At 43.3% G+C, this 18,208-nt stretch overlaps 1 protein-coding gene and 1 long non-coding RNA gene across 2 annotated transcripts; both read right to left on the bottom strand.

Moving 5' to 3' along the window:
- Nucleotides 1-2,544: 2,544 nt before the first annotated feature.
- On the bottom strand, nt 2,545-13,650 carry LOC142905299 (dual specificity tyrosine-phosphorylation-regulated kinase 2-like). Its single transcript, XM_076069970.1, has 9 exons — nt 12,505-13,650; nt 11,051-11,186; nt 8,030-8,111; nt 6,916-7,082; nt 6,269-6,329; nt 6,034-6,151; nt 5,523-5,753; nt 4,569-4,798; nt 2,545-3,549 (listed from the first exon to the last, which is right to left on the bottom strand). Exons 1-8 carry the CDS (start codon nt 12,660-12,662, stop codon nt 4,612-4,614), a joined length of 1,140 nt encoding a protein of 379 aa, XP_075926085.1. The 5' UTR covers nt 12,663-13,650; the 3' UTR covers nt 2,545-3,549; nt 4,569-4,611.
- A 2-nt stretch (nt 13,651-13,652) lies between these two features.
- On the bottom strand, nt 13,653-17,051 carry LOC142930187 (uncharacterized). Its single transcript, XR_012946249.1, has 3 exons — nt 16,624-17,051; nt 15,049-15,526; nt 13,653-13,901 (listed from the first exon to the last, which is right to left on the bottom strand). It is a non-coding gene; the product is annotated as an uncharacterized LOC142930187 (long non-coding RNA).
- Between the last annotated feature and the right edge of the window lie 1,157 nt (nt 17,052-18,208).

Below are 18,208 nucleotides of genomic sequence, written 5' to 3'. Positions count from 1 at the left end.
TCTCTCTGTGTGTCTCTGTGTTATCTCTCTGTGTGTCTCTGTGTTATATCTCTCTGTGTCTCTGTGTTATTTCTCTCTGTGTGCCTATGTGTGTGTTTCTCTCTGTGTCTCTCTCTGTGTGTCTCTGTGTTATCTCTCTGTGTGTGTCTGTGTTATCTCTCTCTGTGTGTCTCTGTGTTATCTCTCTCTCTGTGTCTCTGTGTTATATCTCTGTGTCTCTGCGTTATCTCTCTCTGTGTGTCTCTCTCTGTGTTATCTCTCTCTGTGTGTCTCTGTGTTATCTCTCTGTGTGTCTCTGTGTTATATCTCTCTGTGTGTCTCTGTGTTATTTCTCTCTGTGTGCCTATGTGTGTGTTTCTCTCTGTGTGTCTCTCTCTGTGTGTCTCTGTGTTATCTCTCTCTGTGTCTATGTTGTGTGTCTCTCTCTCTGTGTCTCTGTGTTATCTCTCTCTGTGTGTCTCTGTGTTATATCTCTCTGTGTGTCTCTGTGTTTTCTCTCTCTGTGTGCCTATGTGTGTGTTTCTCTCTGTGTGTCTCTGTGTGTGTCTCTCTCTACTTGTGTGTCTGTCTCTGTGTCTCTGGTTCTGTGTTTTATCTCTCTCTTAAATTTAGCCATCTTTGGAATAACGTAATCAACCAGGTCGGGTGTTGTCTGTTATGTAAGCCGACTCTCTGTGTTGTATTGCATTGTATTTATAAGTTTACTAGGTTTGTTTTCTCTTTCATTTGTACCTGATGATGATTGTTTGTGTTGCAATCGGAACGTCGTATGCTATTATTTAATTTATTATTTTCTCTTTCTACGTGACTTTACCGAAAGAGCCAAAGAGTAGGTCAATGCTGCTTCACACCTCCTTCATAAAATATAAAAAACAAGGCCGAGCCACGGGAGTGTGATTGTGGCCATGCAACCCAAACTATTGACCATATAGCAGACCAATAGAGGCACGTCGAGATACATAGACTCGTAAAGATAGAGACCCAATGAGATACATACATAGAGATACATACAAAGATACATACGAAGAGATAGATTAAAGACAAGCCATAGGAGCATGACTGTGGCCATGCAACACAAGCTATGGACCATATCGTGAGCCCAATATCGTCTGCGCTCCTTCAACGAAGGAGGAAAAGCACAACGACAAGAACTTTATCCTGAATCCCCCTCGTCGTGGCCAGCAGATCTCAACGTTGGCATTTAAGGGGCCGTCCATAAATGACGTCACGCGATTTTGTACGATTTTTGACTCCCCCCCCCCCCCCTCGTCACGCGGCGTCACAAAAAGTCAGGGAGCACAAATGAGTTTTATCTACTGAATGGAATGCGGCTGAGATATTGTCCTCCGAGAAGATGGAGTGATGAACTCTAAGCATGTGCAGATGATGAACGTATTCGCTGCGTTAAAGGCGAATTGGAGAACGGCCTCCACCCGTTACGGTCCACCACACGACTTGCTGTAAGGCCACACACACGTGCTCCCCGACTCCCCTCTACCTCTGTTTGCCACGCGATCCGTGATGGGGATCAGCGGGAGCGAGGTTGAAGAGTTTCCCCACTGGCCGTGCTGGACACTTGAATGCCAGGGAAATTAATCTTGCGCATGGCCTCTGCCTGCCGCGCTTATTCTCGAGCCTACCCTCTCCACGCTACTCAACATGCACACAATGCCAATGCCACACTTTGATACACTTACAGCTGTTTTTATTATCATAATCAGGGATAATTTTAGATGCGCGATGTGTTGATGATGCACCCAAGACCACACTCGTCATTCTTCCACTCGCACTATCTGTCTCAGGAAAACAGTATTATTGCATTCCAACACTCCCTGCCTTTTCCAACTTACCCCCCTTGAGTGCTCGTGTATCTGGGTGCACCATCATATTCTACCCGGATTCTCCCGGAGGTGGTCTCGCGTCAAACTCACCCATGTTTTACCACAGGGTCCGGGAGTCAACATCTCACACCGAACTTTGCCAATTCTCTCTCACATGGGAAACCCATGGCCAGGTCACTCGCTCGGTTTGCCGGGATGAAAACCCAGGTGGAGAGGTTCGGTTTGTGTGTTCTAGTTGACCTAAGCGCTAGTCGGGGTGCGTGCATGGGGTGAATGCATGGTGTGTGTGCATGGTGTGTGTATGTGTGGGCTGTATGTGTGGTGTGTGCATATGGTGTGTGTGTGGGGTGTAGGTGTGCGTGGGGTGTGTGTGTAGTTTGTGCATGGGATGTGTGTGTGGGGTGTGAGCATGGTGTGTGAGCATGGTGTGTATGTGTGGGGTGTATGTGTGCGTGGGGTGTGTGTGTGTGGTGTATGCATGGGGTGTGTGTGTGGGGTGTATGTGTGCGTGGTGTGTGTGTGGTGTGTATATGTGTGGGGTGCATGTGTGCGTGGGGTGCAAGCATGGTTTGTGTGTGTGCGTGGGGTGTGCACGGTGTGTGAATAGTGTGTGTATGCGTGGGGTGTATGTGTGTGTGGTGCAAGCAAGTAAAACAATATTAATAAACGTTCCAACAAAACCATAAATGCCAAGAAACATTGCTACAAATGAAAAATTTGTATTTACAAAATACTGAACACGAGGCTTGTTTGCAAACTTGCATGAAAGTAAAACGTATTGGACATTTAAATCTTCTGCATTAATACGTTCACGGTGAGACGGCCTTCCTCTAAATTCAATACACGATGAAACTAAACTAATATATATTTACAGTTATTATATACGAGTTAAAAACAAACTTGCATGAAAGTACAACGTATTGCACATTTAAATCTTCTGCATTAATACTTTCATGGTGAGACGGCCTTCCTCTAAATTCAATACACGATGAAACTAAACTAATATATTTACAGTTATTATTATATACGAGTTAAAAACAAACTTGCATGAAAGTAAAACGTATTGCACATTTAAATCTTCTGCATTAATACTTTCACGGTGAGACGGCCTTCCTCTAAATTCAATACACAGTAAAACTAAACTAATATATTTACAGTTATTATTATATACGAGTTAAAAAAACATCCTTAGCTATTTCATTAACAGTGAGTCAAGAGAAAGGAGGGGGGGGGGGGGTGTTTGTGTGTGTGGTGTGTTCTTAGTGGGTGATGGCTGGGTGGTGTGTGTGTGCATAGGTGGTGGGTGCGTGATGTGTGTAGGTGGATGGTGTGTGGGTGGGGTGTGTTCATGCGTTGGGTGTGTGTATGTGTGCGGTGTATGTGTGTGAGGTGTGTGTGGTGTGTGTTGTGGGTGGGTGGTGGGTGGGTGGGTTGTGTGGATGGGGTGTGTTCATGCGTTGGGTGTGTTTATGCGTGGGGTGTATGTGTGTGTGGTGTGTGTTGTGGGTGGGTAGTGGGTGGGTGGTCTGTGTGTGGGTGTGTGGGGTATGTCTGTGTGAGGTGTGTGTTGTGGATGGGGTGTGTGTGGGTGGGTGGGGTGTGTGTGTGGGGTGTGTGCAGGTGGGGTGGTGGGGGGTTGCAGGATGTCTTGGGGTCTGGTGTCTCTGCCTCTTCCATTCCAGGTGTCGACATCCCCCGGTGACGTTACCTGTTCCGGGCACAAACCCAGGGGAAGCATTGGGGTCATCAAGGGACAGAGCACTCAAGACACACAGCAGCAGGTCTCCAGTCGTGTCTCAAGATGCTGCATGACATCGTGCGACAAGGGAGTGGAACACCAACGAGAGAAGCAGCCAGCTGGATGCAGTGCAATACAAATTTGGATTTATCTTCTCCATGTAAAATTGGTGGGAAAGATATTTTGCGGTGACGTAATGTTCACATACATTTCCTCGGGATGATCATGTATGTTTAAGCTATGTTAATGAAAGATTCTGATTATTATGAAATAAATAGCTTACACCAAAACAGAACTCTTAGACAAAATAATCCTTTTCTTTTCCAATACAGATCTTTGGTATTTTCTGAAATTGAACATTTATCTTGTTGATTGTACTTTAGCTGAAAGATTTGCATGCATTACGCGAGAGCTGAGCTTCTGTTAAAGATCTCAAAATAAGAGCTGAGTTATTGTTAACACTTATTTTTGAATGTAATCTCTTACATAACATTATTTAATGCTTGCTTTTCAACATTCCGGTTTCCTGGAAAACAAATAAATTGCCATTTTTGCCACGTGACAACATCGTTTGATTGGCTGTCAGTAGAGGGAAAAGCTGAAAATTGTCAGATACCTCGACGATCTGACCCAAAAGTAACGAATAATGAATCTAACATTGGTCGTGAAAGCCGAGATATAATACTTTTTTTACCTTTTAACGTGCACAGTGCTCGCTCACTCTCACAACGCGAGAAACCACAGAACCACAATTATCCAAGCTCTGAGGTCCTCTATACGTCAAGGTGTTATCAGGACAAATAATGAGTGGCTTTAAATGTCGGAGGAAACTGGGGATCCGGAAAAAAAACCCCCATGCATGCGAGGCGAAAACCACTCAATCCCATCCAGACGGAACAGGTGGAGTCCACATTTTTGTTGTGCTGCCTTCTCCTGGCAAGCCAGGATACGGGTGCCCACGGAAAGGGAGCGACCCACCAAACCCTTACCTCCACTGTACTGGAGTGGTGGGGTGCGCCAACGATGGGGCCTTTATTCTTCCGCATTGCAGCAGCAATGCTTCCGGACAAATCTAAGAAATGTCCGGAGTCGCTGCCGCACACGGGCAAATCTCCGCCCAGGCCCCCTCGATGCCTTCGCTCCGGTGTTGGCGACAGCTTCACTGGTCGCTTGATGGCTGCGTTGGTATTCCAGGGCAGTGTAGAAACTGGCGTTCGAGCTGAAAGAGAGTTGCACGGGCCACTGTTATGCCTCTGTCTGCCTTTCTTTATTTGTGCAGAAACTTTCCTACTGCAATACAATTCCATTATTTATCCTACTGCTACTCCCTGGCCCTGCCCCCAGCCACAACCAGGTCTACCCCTATCAGAATATGTTCAGAATCAGAATATTTATTTAGACTATAGGAATATTATGACCTATAAAGCTCTTTTTTTTTACAGATGTCAAGTAGATCACTGCCCCTACACCTATCACTACCCCAAACCCTTCTGAAGATAAGAAAAGCCAAAGCATTTTCACACTCAAACGAGCAAGCAGAGTGGTGGGAATTCCACATTCCCATGGCAGGGGCCAATCTATAAATGAAAACCAATGTTAGAATGATGTCCAGTACTGCTGGACATCATACTGGACATCCGTGAAAAAGAGCTTCATAGCTCATCAAATTCCTCCAGTATAAATAAATATTCTGATTCTTTTCTAGAGTTATAGGCAGAGGAGAAGAGGAAGATCTGGAGCCTAGAGTTGAACAAGAGCATGAAGTCGACAATGAATATGGCTGGGGAAGGACAGTTCCAGACTGCAGAGGAGAAAGAGCAACGTCTCAAAGAGAGCTGCATGCAGAGAGAAAGCATTGAGCAGGGAGAAACATCAAAGTCACTTCATAAGAACCTAACCAACACAAATATTCTTCAAGATGCAACGTGCACGTGGAGACTCACGATTGGCTCTTGGCTGACACAAAATCTTCATCGAGATCTGACCCAGAATCATTCGTCCATCTCTGCTCGCATTGGCTCACACGATCCACCTCCATGATCTCGTCCATTTTAATCGATGCGTCCACAGCATCCTGTTCATTGTGACTAGCATGGCTTTCGCCCTTGGTGTCGTCCTGAAGCCACCTGTGGTTCAAAGCTTCCTCAGGCGTGAGCCGGCGAGCGGGATCCCACCTGCCAAGATATAAACGGTGAATCGTCAGGGTTCATTTACTGTCTAAATTTCTTCGAATAATGGGGTGGAGGTGTGGCACATGCAATTATTTACCTTCATTATGCAAACGAATACAAGAAGGCACAAGGCATGAAATATTGCCCTGTTATGACACAAAGCCACTCCCTGTCAGTAAACATCACTCCTAGTAATGTGCACTCTGTTTACGAGAGTGCTGATGGTGAACACGAAAATAATGATGAATTAAGATCATATGTAGACAGTACAGGTATATCTTACTCAAGGCATCCTTGAACAAAATCGATTAACTCTCTGTTCGTAGTCCGAAGCTTTTCCTTAAGAGAGGTGGTGCTTGGAACGACCTTCCTGCCGTTCACCCTGTGGCACCCTGTCTTGTCTGTGTTGGAGAGAAAATGAGTGAAACGGGTTTCCGAGGATTACGAACAAAGTACATTACGGCAATGCTTGCCTGGATAATTGTGACAACAGAAGTAGCAACCTCCCCTCCACTCACCGGTGTAAATGTCCATGTCGGTCGCAGCATCAATCATGGACCTTGGTGGGAGACCAAAAATCTGTGCACAGGTCACAGTGAAATTAATATACATGGGTTAGGTCATTGGAATGTGTGTATCGTAAACATGCATACAGTAGACTTCCTCAAATGTAAATGTCTCTAAAACTGAAACGTTTATTCACAAGGACTGCACATGCTTTTACAACATTACCATATATTTTAATTATTGGGTACTTAATGAACAAATATTGCCCATTAAAGTTACTTCATGAACCTCAGGGATGAACAATGAACCCGAAGAATGGAAAGGGTAATAGTCTGTCGCTCTGAGTGATGATTATCAACAAGGCCAAATCACATCATACGTGTCCAACTAGTGTCTGGTCACATTAAAGATATGTCTATTCTCTATGTACATACTGGCAGCAGAGCAACATTTGTTCCCATGGAATGAGGCCAAAAGTATAATTGCTCCACAGATTGCAATCCACGGCAGTCTCCTATATGGTTGTTAGCGACTAATGGACCATCACTCGGCGTTAGCATTGTGAGCCGGCTCAGCTAAAACTAAGCCATGGGCTCTGCTGTTGGTTGCAATTCAAATTCATAAATAATGAGATTATATTTTGGCATATTTCAGGTACCGTGATCATTTGGGCAATATAATCTCCTGTGGTCTGTAAGAGAGGGTAGCCAGAAGAGAGCTCAGCAATTACGCAGCCCAGGGACCACATGTCCACTGCGCAGGTGAGTTGGAGGCCCAGGAACATCTCTGGAGCCATGTATTTCCACGTTCCGAAACATCCGAAAACTGCGCACCACACACACATGGACAGCACCGATTGAGCGAGAAGGTCATGCACGTTATTTGTCCACTTAGATTTTTGAGTGCACACAGATTAAAATATTTACATTTTGTAGGATGGTAAAATTGGTCATTCTATCCAGCAGATGAATGTGGACCTTTCTAAAACTGGCTCAGAAATGGAAAAGTGTGAGCGGCACTCCAAGAGACGCTTTGACATTTGGTAAAAACGTTGTTTGCAAACACCTATTAAGGCCTGTATGACCTGATAGGGTCTCTATGGCTGAGAATAATAACTGAGTCACTAAGATTGTAGTGCATTGTAAAGCTGCTCACCATGCCACGTTTCCAAACGCACACACATACGAATAACAGGCGCCATTCGCCACTAAGCAGCAGTGACGTCACCACGGGACCTGTGCCAGGCCAGGTGCACTTTGAGGCCACGTGAAATGTCGAAGTCTCACTGACATATCACGAAAGATATCTAGGTGCCATGGGTTGACGAACTGAGATGACTGGCATATGCACCAACTATGCCCCCTCTGTGCCAACACACATATAAGACAAAGATCCCCCGTATAGCCTTGACAGACTGTTGGGGCAAGTGCTGTTAGCGAGCACCTATGAAGGCCGGCACGGCACACGAGGTGGTGGGGGGCCAGCAGCACGCCAGGCTGTTTTTGTCTCCCTAGTGGCGATGTTTACACACCGCACGAGGCGCTCATTTGGGGCTGAGTCGACCTCGGGGAGTCCCAGGACCGGTTCAGATAATCGTCACTGGTGTCGGCCGTGAGCGGGAATCGAACTCGGGGCGGCCGGGTGCGTAGCGCTAACCGCTGCACCGCGCTAACCGCTGCACTAGCGCTCCCCACTCGTATATTCACAAAGATTCACAAAGACGCACAGACACACACACCCTCACACGAAAAAACACAAGCAAAACTACTCACTTGGTTTCGTCATTTTGATGCTCGCGCCAAAATCAATGATCCTGATGTTGCCGGTTGCGTGGTCTTTGACCATGATGTTTTCCTAGGAAAAATAACAGGGGATAAAAGTGGTTAAGGTTCAAAAGTGCTCATGGCATGGATGGCCGGCGTGAACTCACCTCTGATTAATCAACACGTATAATTGTGCACTCTGCTAATTGCTACGGAGAGACGGGTACATTTTCGTCATTATATGAGAAGGCAATGATGACTAGGGATAAGACCCCGAGCCCCACGTGCACTGTAGAGTTTACATTAGCTCCAATAATATGTAACTTTTTTTTTATTTAAAGCTTTCGTGACTGCAGTAATTCATATTCTTAGTTTTTTCGGTAAAGTCACGTTGAAGAGAAACAACAAAATAATAAAATATATATAAAATATAATTTTATACGTTGAAGAGAAACAACAAAATAATAAAATATATAATATATTTTCATATATTTTATTATTTTGTTGTTTCTCTTCAACGTGACTTTACCGAAAAAACTAAGAATATAATATGTAACTGTTACAATCATATTACTTTAATGTTAATCGAATGACAGGAACTCGGTAATGTTAATTGACGTTTGACTGACTTATTGGTGGTAATGAAGATATTCACAATTAAGATTATGATATCAAAGTTGATTTCTATATTCAAAATACTTGGGTCTAGAAAATTAATAACACTGGTGCTCAATCCCTATTAACAGAGATATTTAGCTGCGGTGTTGTGAGGTGGAGGGTGTGCCTCGTCACTATTGCAGGTGTGAAGATGTTCAATTATTTTTTCCAGTTGTTTTTGTTAATTTTCAGTTTTTGCGCGGGAAATCTAATAATAAGATGGCGACGGCCTCGTGGTTAGTCATTTTATTAACTTGTTTATTTTGATCAATCCAACTCGAATCAATAGATATAACGAATTTAAAGCTTTCGTGACTGCAAGCATTTATCTTTTTTGGGTTCTTTCGGTAAAGTCACGTAGAATGAGAATAAAATAATAAATTGATAAAATAAAATAACACAATAAAATTATCACGACGTTTCAGCCACAACACAAGCGGCCTTCATCAGGTGAAGGGACGAGACTGTCTGGAGGACAGCGCTGGAGCGAACACAGCCAAGCTCAGACCGCGACCTTTAAGCTGTGTGAGAAGAAACAGAGTGCCTTCTATGACCAGTCACAAGCTAATCCCTCAGTTATTTCAATGCTAAATTCTCCTGTTTGATTTGTACTAGGTACCTCTGTGGATGTGTAGGCTTTGACTTTAACATAGCCATTTCTGTGACCAGTCACAAGCTAATCACTCAGCTATTGCAATGCTAAATTCTATGCTAATTCCTTTGTCAAGGCGCTCTGTTTCTTCTCACACAGCTTAAAGGTCGCGGTCTGAGCTTGGCTGTGTTCGCTCCAGCGCTGTCCTCCAGACAGTCTCGTCCCTTCACCTGATGAAGGCCGCTTGTGTTGTGGCCGAAACGTCGTGAGAATTTTATTGTGTTATTTTATTTTATCAATTTATTATTTCATTCTCATTCTACGTGACTTTACCGAAAGAACCAATGAAGATATAACGGAGTTGAAAGATGATTAAAGCGTTTTGGTGATGAAAATAGAAGTAGCTTTTTTGTGAAAGTTGATAACATTTTGGTGTTATTGTACTCGTTGGTTCTATTCGGTAAAGTCACGTAAAAGTATAAAACAACAAAAAATAAAAAAATCACGACGTTTTGGCCACAACACAAGTGGCCTTCATCAGGTGAAGGGACCAGACTGTCTCGAGGACAGCGCTGGTCCCTTCACCTGATGAAGGCCACTTGTGTTGTGGCCGAAACGTCGTGAATTTTTTATTGTTTTAATTATTTTTTGTTGTTTTATACTTTTACGTGACTTTACCGAATAGAACCAAAGAGTATGGATCCTTGCAGTCACGAAAGCTTCAAATCTAGAATTGGTGTTATTGTGTTACATTGTGCGGTTCATTGCGAATGCACAAAATGGCCACGTTGTAGCAGCCATTTAATATTCACTTAATTTGGTGAACAGAATCGGCGTTACTGCAGAGGTTATATTCCTGATTAATAGTTGTTTTCATATGTTTATTGTCAGTAAAATTTGATTTGCCTAATTTGCATGTCAATATAATTCCATATTAAATATGTATTTATTATTAATAACTATATAAGTACACATTGTTTCGTTTATGCAGTGTTATCAGGGACTGTGGGAAGTTTAGGAGGCATTAAAGATGTTTTGGGGCAGATGTTTCTTGTTAAATATTAAAGATGTTTTGGGGCAGATGCTTCTTGTTAAATGTTAAAGAACATAATGTTAAATGTTATTCGACATGATAAGTGGCTGCTACCATAATTGAGATTTGGGAAGACTCCATGCTGAGAGATTGAGCTGTGGTCTTGTGACGTCGAGTCGCTCACTTCTCAGGAGGACGGAACACAGCGCGGATTATCTGTTCGTGTTCTACAAACTGTACTACTTGAATCACTCTCTATTTAGCCGACCTGTCCCCCTCGTTAGGATAAGTTACAGGTGCTTATCTCCTTTTCCTCGTGTCAGAAACTTGTCTAACATTGCCAATTGTAATTATCGCTTTTGAGTGTTGTGATTGTGACCAATGTAAATTAGAATCTCTTCAAATGAACTGCAGAGTGTATTCTCGAGCAAGAAGAGATTAGACAATGTCCTAGATTGAAACAAGTGTCGATTACTTTTTATACATTTAGCAAAACAATAGCATTATTGTTGTGCAATGCGGTATGAGGTGCAGGCTGTTTGGTTTTCAATTTTTTGAGTTACGAGAGAGGTCTTATTTTAGATTTGAAGCTTTCGTGACTGCAAGGATCCATACTCTTTGGTTCTATTCGGTAAAGTCACGTGACTTTACCGACTAGAACCAAAGAGTATAGGTCTTATTTTTCCACAGTTGCCTCAAGGCAACACATATCCATGAATAACGGCAGTATGCTTTTGTATTTACTTACCATCTTCAGGTCGCCATAAATGATGGCCTCCTTCTTAAGTTTTGCAAGGGCCCTCAACATGGATCTTGCATAGAGCCTGATTCTTGACGGTGCAAAGATCGTGAAGTTGTCCTGGAATTGATCAAAGAGGTCGATGCTGCAAGACAAGATATCGTCAATGGTTAGTCCACCTTCGACTATCTTGGTCAATGCTTAGGATCGCTTCATGAACTGGAGGAATTATGCTTTACAATAGATTAGGAGTTTTATCATGTAAAACCAAATTCAAATTTCTCCCAGGGGAATGATGATGAAACATGACCTGCATATTGGGTTTGAGAAATATAATAACATCAACTTATAACATGCACAGTAATCACTTCACTGTAATATGAAGAGAACAATTCTCAGACGTACGAGGAACCACAAACAGCAAGTCAACCAAAGTCATGAGCAGGCGCCAACAGATGCCTAAGCTCTGCGGTCTTGTACATATTAAGGTATTTTATAAAAAAAAATTTTGAGCGTTTACATGTTGGAAGAAACCGGAGCACCCAGACAAAAACCCACACTTGCGAGGGGGCAATACTGTATCCCGTACAGGTGTAACAGGTAGTCTACACTTTTGTTGTACTGCTCTCTACCGACAAGCCAGGGTATGGGCACCTCGACGCCCACGGTAGGGAGTTTCGCAAAATGTGTGTGACCCACCAAACCCTCGCCTCAGCAGTGCTGGATTACAGGCGGGCACCACCATCGCCTAGCTCATAGGGCTCGTTATGAGAATTTGCTGTTGCATCTGGTTTCATGATAAAGGTAATGGATGAGACAGGACGTTGCGGTAGGTAACAATGTTGTTTACAGATAACGAGAAACATCGTTTACTGTATTTGTAATTATTATGAAGTGCTATGTTTTAATGTGCTGTACAATGTAAAATGGTGGTAACCACTCAGCTCATATGTATTAAGTAAGGTGGGAGAGCATCGTTGCATCATAAACAGTTACGTGCCACGTTAAGGAGACACCCGTGTCCCTTTCATATTTTAAAAACTATCAATAAAGCCTTAACATGAAAGGGCTGGTACAATCCGATGGGTGGTGACATGGCCTAATGGCAGCATGATCCCCGCCTTTCGTCGAGGTTCATGGTTCGAATCCAGCAGGCTCCCTGATTAATGCAGCTGTAATAATACCACACACCGCGTCTGTCTCACAGCCGATGTTAAAAATTCGAAAATTACCCGAAAAATTAATTTATTGCCGTTGTACAACTTAGGAATCATCGCCCCCCTACTGGCAATCTAATGCCCCAGGTCACTGTTGAAAATGAGACTCATCCTGGTCTCTTGAGTTCTCACCTGGTCAAACAACATTTTTTTTAATCTGAATTTCATCAAATGTTACCTGCACGTTTTAAAAAAATGCTTGAGATAAACACGATGTTGGCGCACAGATGTGATTTTTTTACTTACGTCATGAGCTCCATAACGAAGCCGGGATGCTTTCTGAACATAAGATGTCCGATAAATCTAATAATGTAGTTATTTTCATTGTCCTTGGACTGCAACGCATTCATGATATGCGCCTCCCTTCTGCATTTCTGAAGGTCGTTTCTGTGGAGGGAATGCATCGGTGAGTCTCACCCCACTCTTAAGTCTTGCATATTTTTATGCATTATCACGCACATGGGATGGCGCGGTCAACAGAGCTCCAGAGTCATGGCTGTGAGCGCTTCATCCCGGTCAACGTCAACGTCGTCCCTGCCCGGTCGACGTGATCAGCGGCCAACTGGGGAGGCTGCACCAATCGGTTGGGAAGTTGTCGATGGTCGTTACCCGAAAGGGGTTACCACATCCCATCTCAGTGCGGTGAAAATGTTGCACCACTGGATTGTGATCACTGTGGTTTTTGAGCTATGTTAAGCGAGTAAGGTATAAAGTGTCCTGCTCCTCCAACCGAAACTGTGGACGATGTTGTGAAGCACTGTGGTCTGTGCTCCTTTAATGCGGAATTGCAAAAGTTGAAAAAAAAAATCTTTCCTGAAGACCCCTCGTGGCTAGCAGACCTCCTTGGCATTGGTATTTAGTGCCTGAACATGTTGCAATATAGAAGAATATAATATAATGGGCAAAAGGGCAGCACTCATCCCCGTTGTTGGTCAGTGGTGTGAACTCCACGTTCACGTGGCAGTAACCTTAAAAAATTACATATTGCCTCTTCATGACAAATCAAACATCATTTTGATGGTGTTTGAAGACATTTATGAAATTATAAACTCATACAGAAACAGCTTCTGATGGAGATGGATACATGACCTGGCAGTCGCACGTTCGCCACTCGTTGAAGAGGTTCAAGGTTCGAATCAAGCAGCCGCCCTGATTAATACTGCGGGTGTATAACTATAATAATGCATGCTGTCTGCTTCGATGGATGCTAAAGAACACCTGACGTTATTTGCAAGAGTATGCCACTGTGTGCTTTGAACTGGGTACAATGTTTGCCAATATGGAAACCTACACCACAAATTCCTCAATTTGTATTGTGCAATCATTGTCCCCCTACTGGCAGACTAATGCTCCAGGTCACTCTTGCAAATGAGACTTATCCTGGTCTCTTCAGTTCTCATGAGGTTAAACAAAATAAACTTTTAAATTGATTTTTTTAAGTTATGGTTATCTTCACAAATTCAGATATATTTTTTTAATGTGGTTCATGTCTTTGTTCAAACTTACCTAGCAGTGTACTCTAGCAACTTGATGGCCACTTCTCTTTTCGTCTTGTGGTCCAGGCATCGGAGCACCTGCCCAAAGGACCCCTTCCCAAGTACATTCAGTACTTGGAAGCGGTACACCAGGTGTTCACCCGTGATCTAGAACAAGATTACACAAGTGTTCAGTACTCAAGCAGGGCCGTCTCTGAGTGCTCAAACATTACTCAGTCTAAACACACGGCTCATTCAAGTTCTCATTTCTTAGTCACTGGTCTGACATTCCCACACTCATGAACATCTTCTTTGGTTCTTTCGGTAAAGTCACGTAGAATGAGAATAAAATAATAAAATAAAATAACACAATAAAATTCTCACGACGTTTCGGCCACAACACAAGTGGCCTTCTTCAGCTTAAAAGACGCTACGAATCTTAACAACGTTCATTGAAGCTCTGTCGTCCCGACAGGTTTGTTCCTTTCACCTGAAGAAGGCCACTTGTGCTGTGGCCGAAACGTCGTGAGAATTTTATTGTGGTATTTTATTTTATTATTTTATTATTTTATTCTCATTCTACTTGACTTTACCGAAAGAACCAAAGAAGATGAATCCTTGCAGTCACGAAAGCTTTAAATCGAAACTCATGAATATGTCTGAGCTTTCCCTGATGTCTCTGCCAAATACATCTTTGCCTCACACTGGAAACCACTAAATCATTCTATGAAAAGTGTGGGTTATAGAATGTCCTTCATCTGTATTTATGATGATAAAGATAGTCACCACATTGCGCGCTTTGAGTGCACTTCTGCGGCCGTCTGGAATGCTCTTCCTTCCGATATTAGGAAGCCACTGGAGCGATGCACTGTTAAATCTAGATTTAAAACTCAAGATCACAGGTGTCACTTTTACATAGCCATGTTCATTCAATTCCCACATTCCACCCACACAGTGAGTGGCCTCACTCTGTATGCCCTGCATACTATACTCATAGGCCCATTCTAGGCTATGCCAACCCCACCCACTACTCAGGTAGCCCCACCTTTAGATCGTATCAATAGTTGAGCAATAGGCCAGAATATTTTAATCGAGATAAAATCCACATTTTTTTGTAGTTGCTTTGTGGCACCAGGAGAGCCTTTCTGAAAATGTCCAAAACTAGGACGTTGAGTAGCTTAACGTTTCAGTGTTCTTCACACAGAAAATCATTAGCAACTTATTAGGTATACACGTGCGTGTAAGGGATGTTGTGGTTTATAGTGGAATGCATGATTTAGTTGCAATGAACATGGCCCATATTGGAGAGTCTTACCGGAATGTAGTGGCCGTCGATGTCATCGTAGCCATCATTGGAAGGGCCATTTCGTTCCGAACGAATCTTGAAATAAAAAACTTCATTGAAACACAATATTTCTTGACGTTCCTGCTCTGTCATTCTGTCTTTGAATTTGTCCAAGACTTCTGCACACGCACACATGCCCAAAGACACACATGGTCATTCATGCACATATACACGTGTGCAACACACGTAATTACGATCACAAATGAATCAAGCACATCATGTTACACTTAACAAAGAGACTCGATTTGGGCCTCTTGTATGTGTGCTCTTAACGGATTTGTAAAGCCATTTAGGGATCGGTCTTCTAGATAGATATGATGTGTGTTTGTTATAGAGGAGTGTGGCAGTAATTCATGTGGTGAATGATGCTGAATAAAGTGGAGTAAAAACCTTGTGGTGTGCAGCTCATCCCTGCCACTGGGAAGACGACTTCATCCGATGGAGTTGCCTGTTTTTGTCACAGAGATGCGCACAGAGAGGCACGCGTGAACATGCGGGCAAGCACACAGACATGGACATATATACAGAGACAAAGTGGTACACACACAAACACCCACTGAGAGAGTGCTTGTGGAAGGGCCTAAATCGCACAAAGCTCTCAGAGGATTACCCTAGAGAGTATTTTTTGGCCTGCACCTCCGTGATGGCCTCATATATTGGAAAAGGTCAACGCTTTACCTCACTATGCATGATCGACGAGCTGCGGTGAACCCATTTACTGTATAGTGTTGGGTGGTATTTAAGAAACTTGCCCCATTGAACTGCCATGCTCGGAGATTAAAGCAGCGACCTCTGGTGTGGAAACCACTACACCAAGCAGCATCCAAGACATAGAGATTCACGAATAATAGTATATTGCACCTCGATGATGTCAAATAATCTGACACTTTGTGAATATTAAACGGTGCCCATATTCCCAGGTTTGTGGCCAATTCCATTAAACATCTTCAACTGCATTATACATTGATTTCTAATTTACACAAATATGGCAAAAGGGTGAATTGTTAAAGGTATTTTATGAAACTGGTTACAGGTCACGAACCTGAACGCATTCATAAAGTCCAAGTAGAGCACCTGCCAATACGTGTGCTGTGTAATAAGCTCGTGTGTCTCCTGGTTGGTTCACGAGTACTAGAGTCCCTTACTGCGAACTGAGCTGACAAGAAATTGCCTTGACTGTGTCGTGAGTTTGCCGTGTGTAAGCGTGTCTGTACCGTTAGGTAAAACGGCTCGTTGTGGTACTAGTTATAATAGGCGTTTACTAACAGCACTTGCCCCAAAAGTCTATAGAGCTTACACGATGTGGGGTGGGGGTGGAACTTTGATTCTTTGCTGTCAGTTGAACTAGTAATAAACCCATTTGGTGGTGAAGTGACCTGAAAGCCTGCACTGTGTGTTGAGCTTATTGGTCAATGGTAATCGTTCTATTCTAGAATGGCAGTGAAACACGTAGTCCACGACTACTCTACGATAAAAAAAGAAGTGAGCTCGTCTCTGTATTGTGCAGTCTGCTTATAAGAGTTTGCTGTCAAGAGTGTTACTGACCTGCTGCACAATTGCAGACTGAACATCGAGTTGATCCATCTCCAAAAGATCGTTCTGGAACACAGCACAAAGATAGCATTAAAACCTAAATAACCTCCTTTAGCACCCTTCATTCGACCAAGCTTAGAGCAGCAAGGGAGATCTCTCCAGCAGGTGTGGCACTCTCCCAGAACTGTCTTCAATAGGGAGTTCAAATCCCCGTTTAAAGATTGAGAACCTTTCATCCTTGAAGAGTTCGTGAAAAAATTAAGTGCCACTTTGTGTTAATCAATTAGTTGTCCGTATATTTAAATATGGGCCTCGCCATAGGAATGTGGAATTTACACCACCTGGAAATCACTACCCATGACATGAAGCTTAATAGCTTATTGAGCCCTTTCGCAACCATCACCAACAACATCTACCTAAACGACAATCGCCATTAGTATCACTAGCACCACCACGGAAATTGTCTCTGACATCACCACAATCACCACCAGAAAGCAACTAAACCATCACCCCTATCACTACAATTACAATCTTCACGTAACTATCACTTGCAACACTCAACACGAGCAAAGAGCAGATCTCCCCACTGCCACCAGCAACCAACTGCAATCAACACGACCACGACAAAGATCAATGTACCGTCCTCAACACCATTACCATCACTTACCGTGGATAAATCTCTCGTCGGCAAACTCGTACTCGCACTATTGAACATTCAAAACAGAGTCCTCGTGGCAAGAGCCGTAGCTCGAGCCGCGTGCCGCCTCGAAGTTTAGCGCTATGTTAATCGCATCCGGATAGTGACGTCAGTAGCGACGTCACGGCATCCGGTGCGCGGAGTGTCACGTGGGCGTTCGTGGGGGGTCAATACACGTGTTGTGTATTACACACAACACGTGGTGTGTAATACACGTGTTGTGTATTACACAACACGTGTATTACACAACACGTGTTGTGTAATACACGTGTATTACACAACACGTGTTGTGTACAGTATGTTGGACTTCTTTCGCACCGCACGTAGACAGCTGTGCTAATCGGAGGTGCCGATTCGAGCTGCAGTACAGTATAGTACAGCTGTTACCATCAGCCACGATGTAGTTCTCATTACAGTACAGTAGTATAAAGAGCAGGAATAGTTATTTCATTAACTTCACCCCACTTTGCCCCCCCCCGTACCCAATGGATGTTTGGCATCGCGTGACGCCCGTGAGCGATGCCCACAAAGTTGTAACGCCTCTTAAATTTTTATTTAAAGCTTTCGTGACTGCAGGGATTCATATTATTGGTTCTTTCGGTAAAGTCACGTTGAAGGGAAACAATAAAATAATAAAAATATAAAACAATTAAATTATCACGGCGTTTCGACTGCAACACAAGCAATTATCATCAGATGTGATAACCACAATAAAATTGTAATAACCGCCACTTTTTTCAAATTTTCTTGTTGTGGTTTCACACCTGATGATGATTGCTGCTTGTGTTGCAGTCGAAACGTCGTGAGAATTTTATTGTTTTATATTTTTACTATTTTATTGTTTCCCTTCTACGTGGTGACTTTACCGAAAGAACCAAGAGAAATGTGACGTCACGTCAA

This window comes from Petromyzon marinus, chromosome 1 (assembly GCF_048934315.1).
Source record: "Petromyzon marinus isolate PM22_M1 ecotype Great Lakes invasive population chromosome 1, UKy_Petmar_22M1.pri1.0, whole genome shotgun sequence".
Lineage (NCBI taxonomy): Eukaryota > Metazoa > Chordata > Hyperoartia > Petromyzontiformes > Petromyzontidae > Petromyzon > Petromyzon marinus.
The sequence above is the reverse complement of the archived record's forward strand: the minus strand, read 5'-3'. Positions and strand labels throughout refer to the sequence as shown.

Bases quoted from the DNA above. Each gene is read 5' to 3' on its own strand.
- LOC142905299 (XM_076069970.1), bottom strand. From the start codon at position 12,662: ATGCATTCCCTCCACAGAAACGACCTTCAGAAATGCAGAAGGGAGGCG. The intron at 11,187-12,504 runs GTAAGTAAAAAA...CTTGTCTTGCAG, and splicing joins TTCGTTATGGAGCTCATGAC to CATCGACCTCTTTGATCAAT. The intron at 5,754-6,033 runs GTAAGATATACC...ATATCTTGGCAG, and splicing joins TTTGTTCAAGGATGCCTTGA to GTGGGATCCCGCTCGCCGGC.